The 15,650-nt window shown below is 42.2% G+C and overlaps 1 protein-coding gene across 1 annotated transcript in view; it reads right to left on the bottom strand.

The window, feature by feature from the left end:
• GRIK3 (glutamate ionotropic receptor kainate type subunit 3) overlaps positions 1 to 15,132 on the bottom strand; it is a 1,116,666-nt gene extending 1,101,534 nt beyond the window's left edge. Inside the window, exon 1 of the mRNA XM_085647918.1 lies at positions 14,710 to 15,132. Within this exon, the coding sequence (XP_085504044.1) occupies positions 14,710 to 14,824 (115 nt within the window). The 5' untranslated portion in view covers positions 14,825 to 15,132. The remainder of the gene's footprint in view (positions 1 to 14,709) is intronic.
• Between the last annotated feature and the right edge of the window lie 518 nt (positions 15,133 to 15,650).

Here is a 15,650-nt window from a genome sequence, read left to right as displayed (position 1 = left end):
CCGAGCGGCGTTGCCCGGTTGGAGACAGCAGGCGCAGGCTCCCAGTCTACCTGGCGGTGCAAATCGAGGGTGCTCAGGCCAATCCTGAGGCTGTTCTCGTGCTGCTGAGAGCAGCGTCAGGATTGCCCACAGGGGATTATGGGAGCTTGTCTGCAGAGGAGCAGAAGAGCACAATCTGTCTGGCTGAAGCTAAGGGAAGTTCTTATTTTGTATTTTTTTTTCTTTTATCGTGTTATCCATCATCGTTGTGTTCCCCCCCCCGCCACCCCGCCACTAAGCCCTGACACCAGCCTCCACTACTAAGCCATGAATTGAGACAAATTTGCAAGCAGTTGTCTTCTAAGCCGCCAAGATCGCATTTCAGATGCATTCCTAAGGAGGTAAAATTGCTCCACATGTATACTCCCAGGCAGTACTTGAAGTATTAAGGCACTGAAAACAATTGTAAAGTATTCCCAAAATCATTGTCTAATGTCATGATTTTACTTAGAATATTTGTACTTGAGACAGGAATTAAATATTGATTTAACAAAGTGGATATTTACAACAGAAATCAGGTTAATTTGAGCATTTTACATTCTTGCAGGAATCTACCTTTAATAAAAGCTGTGAGCATTTGGCTCCATGACACAAATATTTACTTCCATTGTTCATATTTCAATACCTGTGCGTGCATTGCTACCAAGAAGTATTGAATGATATACCTTGGTATTTCGTAAATGTGACAAGATCTTGCAAATAAAGCTGCTTGCAAAGATGTGAATAAAATATTCCTCAGGCAAGTTAGTAGAAATGCGGCCTTTGTAAGAACTTTAGAATGATATTCCTTATGTACAAAATTATTTTGTGGTTGAAGACAAAATCATAAGGTTTGAGAGCACAAAAGGTTTTTACAGTGTTCTAAACCCATTTTACAACTATGCTCCGTTATTCAGATTTGTGGAGTGCCCTATCATCCGTGAGTGTATCCTGGTGCTGAGTAGGTGGACCCAGTGGGACTACTTGAAAAGCCAAGCCTTCAGCGCTTTTTAGAATTCAAGAAGTGAGGAGGAGGTTCTCATGTGTAGTGGCAGGTCGTGCCATGCTTTAGGAGCGATGTAGGAGAAGGATCAACCACCAGATTTAGTTTTCCTTATTTGAGGGATGTGTGCAAGTAGGAGTGTGGAAGAGCAGAGCTGTGTGGCAGGGTTGTGAAAGCAGATGCAAGTGTTGAGGTATGCTGAGTGGTGTCATGTAGTGCCTTGAAAGTGTGGATTAGGAGATTTAATTGTGCTCATTTATGAACTGGAAGCCAGGGGAGCGCCTTCAGGTGTGGTGTGATGTGAGTGCTGGTGATTCTGGCCTCCTAGTTCTGAATGGTCTGCAGCCTTCCGGCGAGAAAAACATCTCCAACTTGCAGAATGGATTTTGCAACCCAATACAAATTGAAATTATTATGGTTAGATAGTGAAAGGGACATCACCTTTTAATTGTGAAATGGTATATTAATGATTGGCAACCAAAATTATGGTTGTAAACCATTGAAAAGCTATCATCTCCTCAAAGGAGTTGATAATCCATTTGCAAAAGGGAAGCGATCGCCGTTAGACCGATTTATCTCAAAGGGAAGCGTCACCGTTGGCCAGCTTTACCTTTGGGAATTGTGTTGGGTTGAGTCAGTGGGAAGCAGACAGTTGTCCAGAGCACCCGCCTGCTTCCTCCCATGTGTTTCCCAATGAGAAATATTTTTTTAAAGCAGCACCAGTTCCTTCAAAGAACAAAGGCTGCTTTAAAATTTAAAAAATGTCCTGCCTGGGAATGCAAACACAGGAATGAAGGTTGGTTGCTCTGTGAAGCCCCCATCTCTGTGTTTGTAAGAAATCCCAGTGGGCTGCAAGTGTGTCCAGCCAAATTAATATTCATTAGGCAGATCATTCTGCGGCCTTCTGCGACTGGAGCTGTTGTGATGTGACCTGTTAGTACATAAGTTACATTATAAAATCAAAACAGTAAGATCTCCAAAACAAGGAGCTCAATTTTTGACCGCTTTTCGTGACCTGTCTTTAAGTACATACCTGTATTATTAAGGCTGCACTGAACAGACATAAACACAATCCTTTTAACAGACCAAATGAAGCACATGTTTTCATAATTGGATATTACATATTCATATTTTTAAGCATTGTCCTTATTGTCTTGTTTTAGTGTTCTTCTTAATTTCCTGCCTTCATCAGCAGGATTTTAGGACGAAAGAGATAATCCTGGTATTTGACAAAAACAGGAAACACCATTGAAGTCCACGAGACATTTGTTGGTTGCAAGTGATATTCTTCTATTCTGCGGGAGAATGTATCTGAGATTGGTGGTGCCACGGGCAAGAGACAGTGTGTGCTTAAACAAATGTGCACAGGCAACTAAATGTCCATAAGTGAATTGAGGACATCAATAGTATTCAGCACGCAGGCCCCAATCCATAAAGTTATGCCATTTGCACAGCTAAATTAAGCTTGGATCTGCAAATGCCAGCATTTACAAGTGCACATTTATGCTTGGAATAATAAAGTGATGTTGCAATAGTAGAATCATTTGCTCACAGATTATGTTACTACACTGAATGATCATTTATGTGGAAGTAAATCTCCTCACATTTTTGGGGAATGGGTAATCCAGGCTAGGCATGGCACAGAAAGCTAGATAACACCCAGGCCATAGACGTGTGAGTTACTGGGTTTTCAAAAACTGTCTACACCCCTTTCCATCCTAGAGAATGTAACAGATTAAATCCCATTAGGTCGCAGTACAGCTCGCTCCATGAAGAGTGTGGGGAAAGGCCATGGTGAGGCTATGGGTGAAACAATTTCCACAGTGAGACATGCACCTCCATGGAGAAAAAGAAGAGTTAGCAAGTGCAATCAGCTTTTGCTATGCACATGTACAAGTGTATATTTAAAATGTAAATATACACTGTAACTACATCCTGAAGGTATGTGTATATTCACACATGTGCTTGTGAATTGCGCCTACATCTTTTGTGCGCATAGCTATGGGCACAAAACACTATCATGTGTATTTCCAAACACTTCCTATAAACCATGCATATAGCCATTGATTTGTTATTTATTTTTATTTAATTTTGCAATTTTATTTAGTGCGGACATGGCCCAAAGGCATCAGGGGGCTGTACAACAGTAGCATTATACAAGGGTAAAGCAAGTTACAGTTACAATAATTACGTTCAGTTATTGCATCGGTAGCTGCGACCAGGACAAAAGCAGCCGTTGGACAGGGATTTACACGGTTCAAGCATCGATTAAGATGGTGGGGACATACAATGAAGGTAGTTTGTTTCCTGGATAGAGAACTTAGGTATGGTCGAGGGAGATTAACCCAGGTGTCTGTCAAGTACAAGGAGCCTGAGGTCCTTTTTGAAGGTGACTTTGTAACTGAAACAGTTTTTAATTTATGATAGAATGAGTGCGGGTCCCCAAAGCTCTGCTCAGAAACCCGAGGACGGTGCGTTTAAATGTCAGCACACTCAATACCAAGGCAATGTACTCTTTAATCTACCTCATGCCTCTTCCATTCAGGATCAGACACTCCCTGCTCCTGTATCTCACTCATGCAGGTTCCTGTTTTCTCCCTTTGCAAAGGTTTCTCCGTCTGTCTCTTCCTACCTATTCCCCCTTCATGTTTTTCCTCTCTTGCTTGCAGTCTACGTCAAAAAATAAATGCCTTTCCCCCAAAATGAGTACCAATAGGCACCACCTCCAACCACCAGTTCAAATTAAGCACTAATCTCAACACACTGTACATTCAAACACATCAGATAACTTACAGTATGTCATCTCTTTGTACATGTCCAGAAACGTCACAGCACATTAGAACCATGTATGTATTCAGGTGCATTCAAACGTTTTGTGATATACATAAACTCAAGCACAACCCAATACTCTACAGAAATATAATATATTTAAACATGTTTAAACAAGTCACAACATGAATACATTTAATCATGTCACAATGGTATAACAGTATGTGCAGGATGTCACTAAGCAAATGTAGTCCCTCAAGAGTGAACCAGGCAGATTTTGCCAAAACCCAACAAAAAACACCTTATTAAAATTTTGCTAAATATTTTGTGAGCTAATTTTAGCTTGAGATTTTAGCCGGCTGATCTTTGATAGTGACGCATGTGCTGAGGTGTGTTATAGTCTGCAATCCCTAGTGTCGATAGCTGTCCAGCTAGAAAGACTAAAGGTCAAAGGTCATTCATTTAATCAAGAGCAGTGATTGAATGAAATCTATTATGGTAAGTACACCAACCTGAGCGACAGGGACACAATGTCTTTTGAAACTCGACAATATTATTTCCACAGTATAGGAAATGCCTTTTCAAGCCCTTGTTTAGCTCATTTTCAAAATATTTCTTTAAATGTTATCATCATTAAAAAGGTTGGGGTACATGATGCTCAACATTATTAGCAGCAAGGCTCAGCAGGGAGAGATATAAACTCCCTCCGTTTCTGAAGCTCCTACGATTGGCCTGGTCTTAGCAACACGCGCCCAGCTCTCCAACTCTTCCCTAAATCCTTCTATAATAGCTCCAACAAAAGGTGAAAAACAAACCCCAGAGATATGTGAATCACTGCGAACCTAGAATTCATCGGAAAATAAAGATATCGGAATGTTTACAGCTACTGGAAACGTGGATCACGCAGAAAATAAAGTACACAATTGTTGTTCTTTTCCCATACTCACAAGACACTATTTTAGTGTGTACCAAAATCAGGTGATCGATTTAGGAGCTGGGTGAAACGACGGGAGTTTGACCTAGATACATTAACGGTGTGCACTCCTGAAATGCAGAGGAAATACATTTTCAGTCCCTCTTCAAGAAAAAGCACGACATTTGTCATTCAGTAATGCCCCAAAAACATGATTTCCCTCTCTGTAATCTTATTCCGTTTATGGCTTTTAGGAGCCACTTGTTTTCACATTTGTAGCTGATGGTATTGTACAGAAGAATTCTTTCGACAGGGGATCGAGTGGTTCTGAACGAAGATGTGAGCAATGCAAATATTAGCTTAGGGACATGACAAATGGTAATAAGAGATTAATATTGACTAGCTAAAACTTGTTGATCTGTATGTATCTTTGAAGCACAAAAAAGTCAGCCTTATGTGAAATGAAAAAATAATCAATATACCCAATATTTGAGTTGGTAAAAAAAAAAATCAAAGCACGCTCACTTGAAAAGACTTCCAAGAAAGCTGTAGGTCAAGGAAGTAAATTTCATTTATAAATTAATTTCTGTTTTTGTAAATTGTTGTGCCCCACGTTGCAGAAGTTTCTAAGCACTTCAAGGGTGCAGGGACAAAAGAAAAGGCAGTCACGGCTCGCATGACTTCCGGGTGGGGGGTCGTGCGGGTGTTCGCACAAGGAGGTGGCAAATTAAATAAAATAAAGCTTCCCTTACCGGGTCCCGAGTGGCCTACGCTCCTGGCCGGGTCCCGCTGCTGGAAACAGGAAGAAGGCAGCCTCCCTCCCCTAAGCCAATCACAACGCTGCAATGGCAGCTCTGTGATTGGTGCGGACAGCGCCCAGTCGGGCGCCTGTAGGGAGGCCATTTTCTCTATTTAGGCTGCATGCAGCCTACATAGAGAAAATGTAGACTGCGCATGACTGGTTTGGTCGGCCCCAGAGGGCCAACCAAACAGTCAGGGCATTCAGAGTACAGGTCACTCCTACCTGACCCGCCCGCCCCCAACCAGGAATACCCTGCCTTCTGCTTTCTCACAGCACGAGAAGCAGAAACATAAAATGGTATTTAAAATGGTAAAATGGTATTTTAAATAGTATTTAAAATACCATTTTATGTTACTGCTTCTCGCACTGTGAGAAAGCAGTGGGGCGACGCTCCTCCGCCCTAATGGAGGAGCCGCCCTGAGAAAAGGACATGCAGAGGTTTATGACGAAACCGGCTGAGGGTAACAGTTTCGACTGAAGAGGTACTGTCAGGTCTGAATGGGCGACCTCCTTGTACTTTCGGAAAGTGAAGTACTAAAAATCTTAGTGGGTGGCGGGAGCTAGATCTATACTGTACACATTGTCAGGTTTGTGGTAGTGTCTTGCATGGTCATGTGGCCTTAGGCGACTATATCTGTATAGTGCACTTAAGAACAAGGTGATATCCATATCGTTTTTCAAATTTATATTGTAATCTTTTGGGAAGAGGGACATTACACAGGTTCCTGGAAAAGGGAAGGAAGGTCTAAATGAACGTCATTAAAATTGACATGGAAATAAGGTGAATGTGAGGATGAACTAGTCAAGAATTTTGTAGACGTGTTTGAAAAGTGCGTCAAGCAAATCTTTGCCTGTTATTTCGTCAGGCAAGTCCAAAGGACATAGTTTTCACTTTAATAAACTAAAATGTAACATTAAGATACTTGTATTTCGATTCTAAGTGCTGTATGTTGTAGGAGATCACAGGTCCTAGGCAAGAGGAGAAACAATGTACCTTATTGACTAGATCAAAGTTTGATCAAGTCCTGCGGAAGGGTAGAAATATTGAGATTAACTCATTTAGGAGGCAAACAAGTGAAAACCGATACTAGGAAGATCTTCCACTACTTTGTGCTCAATACAGACTTTACTCCCTTCATTTATTTTGTGCTTTTTTTGTATATCGATCGCTGCCAAAACAGGGGCCTGATTCACAATACAAAATCAATGGGAGGAGATAAAATAAGCAGCAATAGAAGGAAAAATGAGAACAAACTATTGAGTAAGAACTGAGGTTCTGGCTAGCGGCCATGTTTTCAGAGCTCAAGTGATGTAGGAGAGCTCCGAGGAGACCACTGCACACTGCCCGGCCTCCGGCGCTGAATTATCTGCTATTCTTCAATAATGAGGGCACCACAAGAGACATCTAATGCTGCAAGCCCGAGGGTCTCCAGGGAGTTTTACATTTCAAGTCTTTGAGATAAGATGCTCTGCATTCGTAGATACCATCACGACAACAGGAAGCAGTACTACAGGAGTATTCCTTTACATACTCTTACAAGCCTTTGTGAATCCACCCCTTTGTCTGGAAGCTCAGGTTTTTTGTTTCGCTGTCATATTCAAATGTTGACGGCCTCAGGTAGCATCATGTAGCAAAAGGAATCGTTTGTAGGAAAGAGGGATCCCATTTTGTCCATATTGATTCACCAAGTAAACTTCTATGCGTAGATATATATGTACTGCTTAAACAGTAACCCTGCTTATGAGCAGCCATTGGTACTACATCAGCACCCACTACCAAGCGTAATGCTAACACCAAGATATGAATTAAATATTGTAATTGTAACACTGTAGCAAATATCACAGTAGCAAATACCCGTCAAAATGTTTGTCAAAACTGAAATTGATTCAAATATTCTATTAATTATTTCTCAAACGTTCAAATCAGTTTGTTTTACAGGAAAGTACATTTTAAAATGCTGTTTATTCCTGGATTTTACACAGTACGCCCATTAACTCTCATGATACCACATACTGTATGTGAGTATTTACACAGAGAATGGTTCGTATTAGACTGACCAAAACAAAATATGAAATGAGTGGGAACAGGGAGAGATTTTTTTTTATTAAATCGTGAGAAATCGTTTAGTCCCAATAGTATAGACATTATGGGAAAAGAAAAACAGTAAATTCCGGTAGGAAATGTTTTTAATAAAAAAAAGACAAAGACAATATAATATCTAGGAAGATACAAAGGAAATACACGTTGGACTCCTTTATCAAAAGTAACAACTGCTTTGTATACATTATCCGAAGTATGTGTAACAAAAATGGTGAACTTGTAAATGACTGCTGTTGAAGACGAGCACCAGGGGATGCGAGGCGAACAAACATGAAATACAGTGCTTACACCAATGAAGTCAAATTCTCCAGCCACATTTAGATATGAGTTTGCCATGAAGGATGGGGGGAGGCTTTGCGCCGCGAGTTAATGTTGTCTAACTCCGGCCGCCGGTCCCAGGTGGCAGTAAGCCACTTGTCTGAAGCTATTTGCTTCCACGGGGGGAAAAAGCGATGTATTGATCTTCATTCAGCCTGTGTCTGCTGCTACACCACCATGTGTCATCGCATCAGCGGGCACCAGCGAGGAATTTCTCATTGTTTTACGATGAGTGATTTCAAAATGCAAAGACAAGTGCCCGGGCCGTTTGACTGCACTGTCTCTACCAGTCAGAGTCTGAGAAACCCAGCTTTATAGAGCGCAATGTGAGTGACAGTGTGTGTGTGTGGGGGGGGGGGGCGTGCCATGGTAGGCACGGTTTGAAGGGCGAGAGGAGTGGTCAGTATGGAGGCAAGGAGAGATAGCATATGCACGGTAAACATTCTGGAGAGCAGGGTGGGGGGGAGGTGGGCAGCTTGTAAAACCACAAAATCAGTTAGGTTCTAGAGTCATATATTTATTTCTTTATTTGATTTTAGCTTTTTTTAGATTTTAGTTTTACTTACACCTTCAACAGCAAACAAAAGCTCAAACGCACCACAAAGCTGTCATTCACTTGAAGGAATACAAACCATCTCTGGACCCTGTACTGAAAACTGCATTCACTGAATAAGCCAGGCACAATGGTATCCAACCATTATGATGCAGCTCATTGGAGAAATTCCAAAATCACGTGAAAAAGCACACCCAACTCTGGGATGTAGGTCCAACAACCAGCCGCCATGTGCTATGAAACTCCGACAACAGACCAGAACCTAACATATTGAAACGACTGCATAGCACAAGCGCAGGGGTCCCAGACTTATGTGGAAAACTGGGAGGTGAGAATTAAGAGTAACAGTACTCTTTTTCCATGGTATGTAAAGAGGAGGGACCCCTTGAAAAATAATATGAGTACCTAAAGCAGGGAAAGTATATCAATATAAAAAACTAGCCCCAACAAGAATTTACTGTCGCCAATCATATTGTACCATAGTGACTAATGCACAACTCTGATATTTGTTTTCCATAAATTGTCTTTGATTTTATCTGATTGGGTTGGACTTCAGAGTGTATGTGTTGGTTTTCTCTTATTTGACTGCTGATGCGAATGGAGTATGAATGAAAGGTTACTGATGGCACGCCTAATGACATTATAATTACAGAATGTAATTGCTTTTACCACGCAGCAATATATTGATAAATGTATATATTAATACATTTTAAAAACATTATCGTTCAACATATCTCTATCTCTTTCCGCACATACACCTTGTGCCTTGTTTATTTGTTGTCATTTCAATTTCCAACAGCAAAATATAAATACATGAAGATCTGGCACCTGCGTCATCAAGAGATGCCTCCCAAAATGTGCTAGAAGTAGAATTAGAACATTAAAGTAGCCAAATGCAACTAAAAGTGGGGAGTGAGTTTCAAGATCCTATCTAAAACATGATGTAGAACATACTGTGCATCCGAAATCAGGTGCATGTCTACATTTCGGACTAAGATATGTAGTGTATATTCTTTTCTAAGGGCACCATCATTCTATTCTATGTAAGAGTCATCAAACTGTAGGCCCGAATATCTCACACCTTTTACTGTTGTGACCCTAGGGTCCTCAAGGAGTCACTCTGCTCCCTTCATTTTCAACGTCATTACTTTGGCGTAACGCAGGCCCCCGCATCCCCCACAATGCGGGGAGCAACCTGCAGGGGTCTCCCTCAGCACAGTACTCTGGCCTGAAAGCTCCTGATAAAATCCAGAGAGGGGCCCCTCCATGTACCTTTCAGGGGTGCACCCACAAGTTTCGTTACGCCATTGGCTATGTCTTATAAAGATTGAGCGTCTCCCATCAGGCAGCTCCTGTACAGCCTCCTGTCAACCCCACTGAAGGCCCATGCACAGGCTACACTGCCGTAGCCCATCGGAGAGTCCAGGCCTCATCTGCCTCAAACATTAAAAAAACTCTGACTACTAATAAGATCTAAAATTTGACTGTCAAGCATTGGTCCATGAATGCCAGATCCATGCCATATTTTCAGGATAACTACAGACTATGCAAATGATTCCCGTCTACATTGGTTGCATGTAAAAATATCCAATGAGTATATCTTAAAAAACTGGCACGGATCCATAATTTGTGTTTCTTTGAGGAATACCGCTAACTAAAATTATTCCTATATATATGTGAGAGACATTTCTTTAAATTCTTCCTTCCTAATTTGTTTTCTTTCTTTGCTCTTGTTTCAAACTGTTTTTTTTATAATCCTGTGTGTTTTTAAGTAAAATGTATGACACTTTTTCAAACATAAAAATAGTACAGTCAATGTGTTCTTGAAGAGGAAAGACACCTGTACTCTTTGATGTGTCTCTCCATATTTTAATCTCATTTATCTGACTGCCCTCTCATATTCCAGCGTTTTCCAATCTCTTTCAAGCCCCCACCCCATTTTTTACTCCTTTACTGACTCCCACTTTCGCTTCAGTTCACATCTGCGTACCCTCTTTTCTTGCTTTAATTGGGTTAAATTCTACTTCTCCATCTGTGCCTCTTTCTTCCTCTCTCCTATCTAGATTATCTACCCTTAGCTTACTCTCTCGCCATCTTCTCTCCCTTTCTTTACTTCCATCCCACTAACCACCCACACAGCTAGCCTACTTTCCCTGCCTTTTTCCATTTATTCCCATCGCCTCTTCTTCAACTTCCTGCTCTCCCTCCTTCCACCTCTTCCTGTCTTTCCTTCCTCTCCACTCAGACCTCCATCCTGTTGTCATGCGCTCCCCATCTGTCCTTTTTCTTTTCAGCTTCTCCTCTCCTTCCTCCTGCTCTCACTCCTTCCAACCTCGCTGGTCTTTTCCACCAGATTCATCACTGCTCCCCTATCTTTTCTTGCATTCCTTCCCATCTTCTCTTCTCCCATCTCTAGCTGTTTCCTTGACTTCGAAGCGCTGTTAAGTGGCAATCGTTCCACATGTTGATGAAAGTGTATTGAAGCGTGAATAAAAGAAAATCACTCAGTGACCAGCCATGCAGAGTCATACAGAGGAACGTCAAAGACAGACGAGTTTCGCATCCGATAGAGTCTTGCCACACTCCTGTCACCCTAGTGGAGAATTATGGACGTGAAAAGGGCATCAGTGCCATCTGTTGGCCTTTGCCAGTTCCATAGGTTGGGTCCAGTAGGACTGGTTCAACCACAGCTGCAGACTGTCCTTAAATGGAAATGTCTGCAACCCACCACAAGGCAAGTGATCCCCTTAACCAGCCCTGTATTGTTCTTTAACCGTAAGGCTGATGTCACTGACAAGGAAACTAAGTAGTCAATGCTAAGTAGTGGGTGAACTAGCAGGCTGAGATTTAGTGCCAGGATCTCCATTTGCGTAAATTGTGTGATCCTGAGCAAATCCCTCCATTGCCTCTTTCCCTCACTCCCACTGTCTGCCAAAAGTACAGACACTCAAAATCTGACGGAAAGCATGAACAAAACATTATATCAGCACCCCGACATTCAAATGCATCAGCAGATACTTAAATCAACTAAAAGTGGGCAAGCAAGAGTCACGTGAGTATCTGGCTGTAACATCAAACGGAATAAACGCCTTTTGAGCATTCATAAAATGTGTGATTGGAATATCTGAGACTCAATATCGAAAATAAATTGAACTTTTATTACACAATTACGTAAGGTTTGTAGTGTTGACCGATTAATTCAAGTCTCTCAGGACACAGTGACTCCAGCCCTGTTCTTATCTTATGCAAGTCGTTAATATCTAATATTTTAGCTATAATTGTTCAGTAGTAGTCGACTTCAACTCCCACAACGCATTACGCAGGTAGCTGAAAGTACAGGCTTAGAATTATAGTGCACGCTGTGACATTCCATCAGCTGGAAAACAACAGCAGTATGACATGACCTCATACGCGTGCATGTCCCTTAAAAAATGAAGGCATGCCCACTGTAACCTGGTATTTTTAGGTAGAACTTGCCAGCAGCAGCAAACATCGAATGCATGACTTTCAAGTAATCTGGAAAGGAATTTCCTCGTAAACATGCAACCCCCCCAATAAAAAGAAAAATCACCAGTGGATACTGCCTATGTAAAACTCTATTAGAAGAAATGTACAGCAACATATTCAATTCATATTTTTGTAAATCTTTTTAGAAAAGGTTACAAATATAAAACTACCATTTCGACCACCTTCATGTGTTCTTAGATGAACGTTCGCCAGTCTATATTTAACAGGACAGAGGCAGTACCACTGCACGTCCCAGGGGGGTTGAAATATGGCTGGGAGCGACGGCCCGCCCTCTTCACGAGCCCTCCAATCACTTGGATCTTTCTTCTCGCTCTAGTAGGTCAAACATAGAGCAAGGTGTCACTAGGACGCATCCCAGGGCTTTCCCACCAAGGGCTATGGAGTCTCTGTGAAAGTCCAATCTGAAAGACTACAAATCCGACAGTGCTTTAGTTTAATAAATGAAAGCTGAGGGATGCAGAGTTAGTCCCAACATAACATGAAATAATAACCCTACACCCTGATCATGACGTCTTGTCTTTGAGACACTAGAAAGGTCAAACTCAACAACCCCACATTATTGAGAATTTCTGAACAATTTAAAACAAAGAATGCTCTCAGGTTTTAAAGTAATAATCCGTCCGCTACTAATGGTTCAATATCTTCTGTTTGTCAAATAAAGGCCTCCACCGATGGTCTGTAAGATCCCGCTCTCCCATGTAGAGTGTCTGATAGGGTATTTCAAGGCACCTTAGCAAGCACATTATAGGTAAGGCATATTCAAGCCTTAACATCTGGAATAGAGGACACGCTACAAAACATAAGTAAAATAGTTTAAAGAACTGCTTGTAACACTGCTGGAAGTGTTAGATAGTGCTCTGAATTCCAAGCACCTGCAATACGCTCAGTGTGAATGCTGTGGACATATTCAACTCTGCCATCAAGTGGAAGCGCGACCTTATGGTTCAGAAAGCCGCTTGCATGTACCAGGAGTAAGGAACTGGAGAAAACGGCCACCCCTCCATCCCATACATTTTAAAGACATGGGTCACAAGGTCAAACATATTGACGATTTTATGAGGGTAAAAAACAGCTACTAATCAATTTAAAAGATTTTCAGGGTATTTCGGCGTGAACGTGCTCAAACATACTGAGGCTTGTTTTCTGATGTTCTGACAACTATATTTTCATGATCCACTAATAATTCACCATTTTTGTAATTTTCAGAATGATAAATTTCTTCTCAGGTTCGGGTCTAGCTATTAGACTTGTTAGAAACTATATATATATTATATATATATATATATATATATATATATATATATATATATATATATATATATATATATATATATATATATATATATATTAATTATATGTCTCCATTTGGTGTTCCTCCTCCTGGACACCCGATCCTACGGTGGCACACGTCCAACAAATATACATATGTGTGTGTGTATCTATCTATCTATCTATATAGCTGCAGAGCTACTTATACGCAACCACAATACAATACCATAAGCTAGCTGTCTGTCTATCTAGCTATCTAATCTTCTGGTGTGCCACCTTTCTGGCCGTATTGTGTGCCCCTAAAATATCTGAACTCCTAAGTAGAATCTATCTTTAGAAGCATAAAAGCATTTTGCAGACTAAAAGTTTTCCTTAGGGGGAAATTCAGTCTGCAAATATCAAGCATTAACATTTTTTAATTCAGGGTGAATATTTAAACTGAATACTAGAAGAAAAGAAAAGGGCATTTCCAGTGTTTGTCCAATATGCTCTCTTTTAAGGAACTAGAAATTCGACATTAAAGACCACGTCGATGTACCAAACTTCCCCATATGCAGATTTTGCTCAGAGCCCCTTGAAGTTGGTTTGCCCTTGGAGAGGGGGCGTGGACAGGCTTCACGAAACTCAACTGCCTAGCAAACGATACAGACGGGGACCGTCTGACCTCATGTTTTGAGAGGAGGGTGAAGTGTGTGAAGGAGGGAACAGCAGGGGGTAGGAGGGAAGGGAGAGGAGGGGGCTAAACTGCTGTCCAAGCACAGAAGGCGCAAGTGAGTGAGCGTGAAAAGCTGCGAGGATTCCCTGCACAATGCGCGAGGTATCCCTCAACAAGCAAGCAGTGAGGATGTGCAGTCCTGTCAGTTAACACCCCCTCTCTCTCACACACACACACAACCCTCCCATTAATTTCTGATCTGTCTCGCCCTTGGTGCAAAGTAGACCCTGTCTCATCAGCGCTCCCATCCTGTCTTTTGAACCAATCGCTGGTCCTCGGTTTATCAGAATTCACTCCGACACGCACTCTGACCTTCCTCGGTACATGACTGCGGCGTCTTGTGGTACCCTGCACAGCAACTTGGCATTCTCACCCCCTCGTCTCTCATTCCCATTTAGACTATGCAGTGTTTTTTTGTTTTTTTTTAATCTCAGAGTGAATTATTTAACCAACAGTTGTAGCGGGTCTTCTTTTGTTTGTACTTTCATTTGGGGCTCCCTAAATTGGGGAAAAGTGCATTGCTACCCTATGTTCCCCAAATTGATGTGAACCACCCACTCTGACGGAATCTGGGGTGTCCATGGCTCACCTGTAAAGCAGGCAGACCCTACAGTAGGCAAAATAAGCCCGGCACTCTGCACCCCGCAGAGGGGGTCAAAGACCGTGCGGCGGCGCATCGAGGGGAAATGGGATAAATACACAAGAACGCGCTCTTCTTACCTATCCGAATGACATGAGGCATTCCGTGAGAGGGTTGAATCCAAACCATGCAAACGAGAAGACCCGCCCAGAATTCCAAAATCATACTCCGAATCCACACCAAGACTTGTGTCATCGTTAGAAAAAGCCTTCAAATAAGTTCTCGCGGGGGTCCCCTTTTGTTTCTCGCTCTGTTCAAGACTCCGAACACAGCTCCAGCCGCGGGTGTCTGGGCGCTAAAGCAGCAGAGGTGCCAAGAGAGGGGAGCTGCACATTGTACATTTTACATCAATTAGCTTCAGCCCTCAGCTGCGAAGACTCGGCGAGAAAAAGAAAAAAAAAAAGGAAAAAAAGAAGAAAAGGGAGAAAAAAAGCAGCGGATCTCCCCCTGTTGTGTTTCCTTTCACCCCCTCCGGATCGCAGCGCTCCCCAATTTCCTCTTGTCCAAACCAGTCTTTCACCTGCAGAAACTGACTGCTGGAACCAGGCTGCGGGAGGCTGTGTGTATTCCCTCCTTCCCACTGATGCTATCGGCCGGCTCCTGCCAAGCCCCGGAGTGGAGTGCGTTCTGCGAGATTAGGCGCTGCCTGGAGAGGAGGGGGCAGCAGCGGAAGGGAAGGGGAGCGCATGTTGTGATCCTGGCCACGCGTGATGTTTGGGTGCACGGCTTGGATCACAGGACGCAGCACGCATGCAGATTAATTGCATCCCGCCCATTCAAGGGATTTCTCGGGGACACACCTATTGCGACATGAAACCAGTGTATCAAGGGTACGCATCTTAAGTACTTGACAGAAAACTGCTTGGCTTTTGCCTACAATTATGCATGTACGTCGACGTATTTACCAAGGTTAAACTATTCTAGACGCCATGGACTTTAATTCTCTTAATTTAATAAAGAGACATGTGTTAGCAAAACTTTGCTGGAAATGCCCCGAATTTTAGAATTTTAACTGATTTGC

The sequence above is a fragment of the Triturus cristatus genome, chromosome 3_2, assembly GCF_964204655.1.
Source record: "Triturus cristatus chromosome 3_2, aTriCri1.1, whole genome shotgun sequence".
Lineage (NCBI taxonomy): Eukaryota > Metazoa > Chordata > Amphibia > Caudata > Salamandridae > Triturus > Triturus cristatus.
This window is presented reverse-complemented; position numbering and strand designations above follow the sequence as displayed.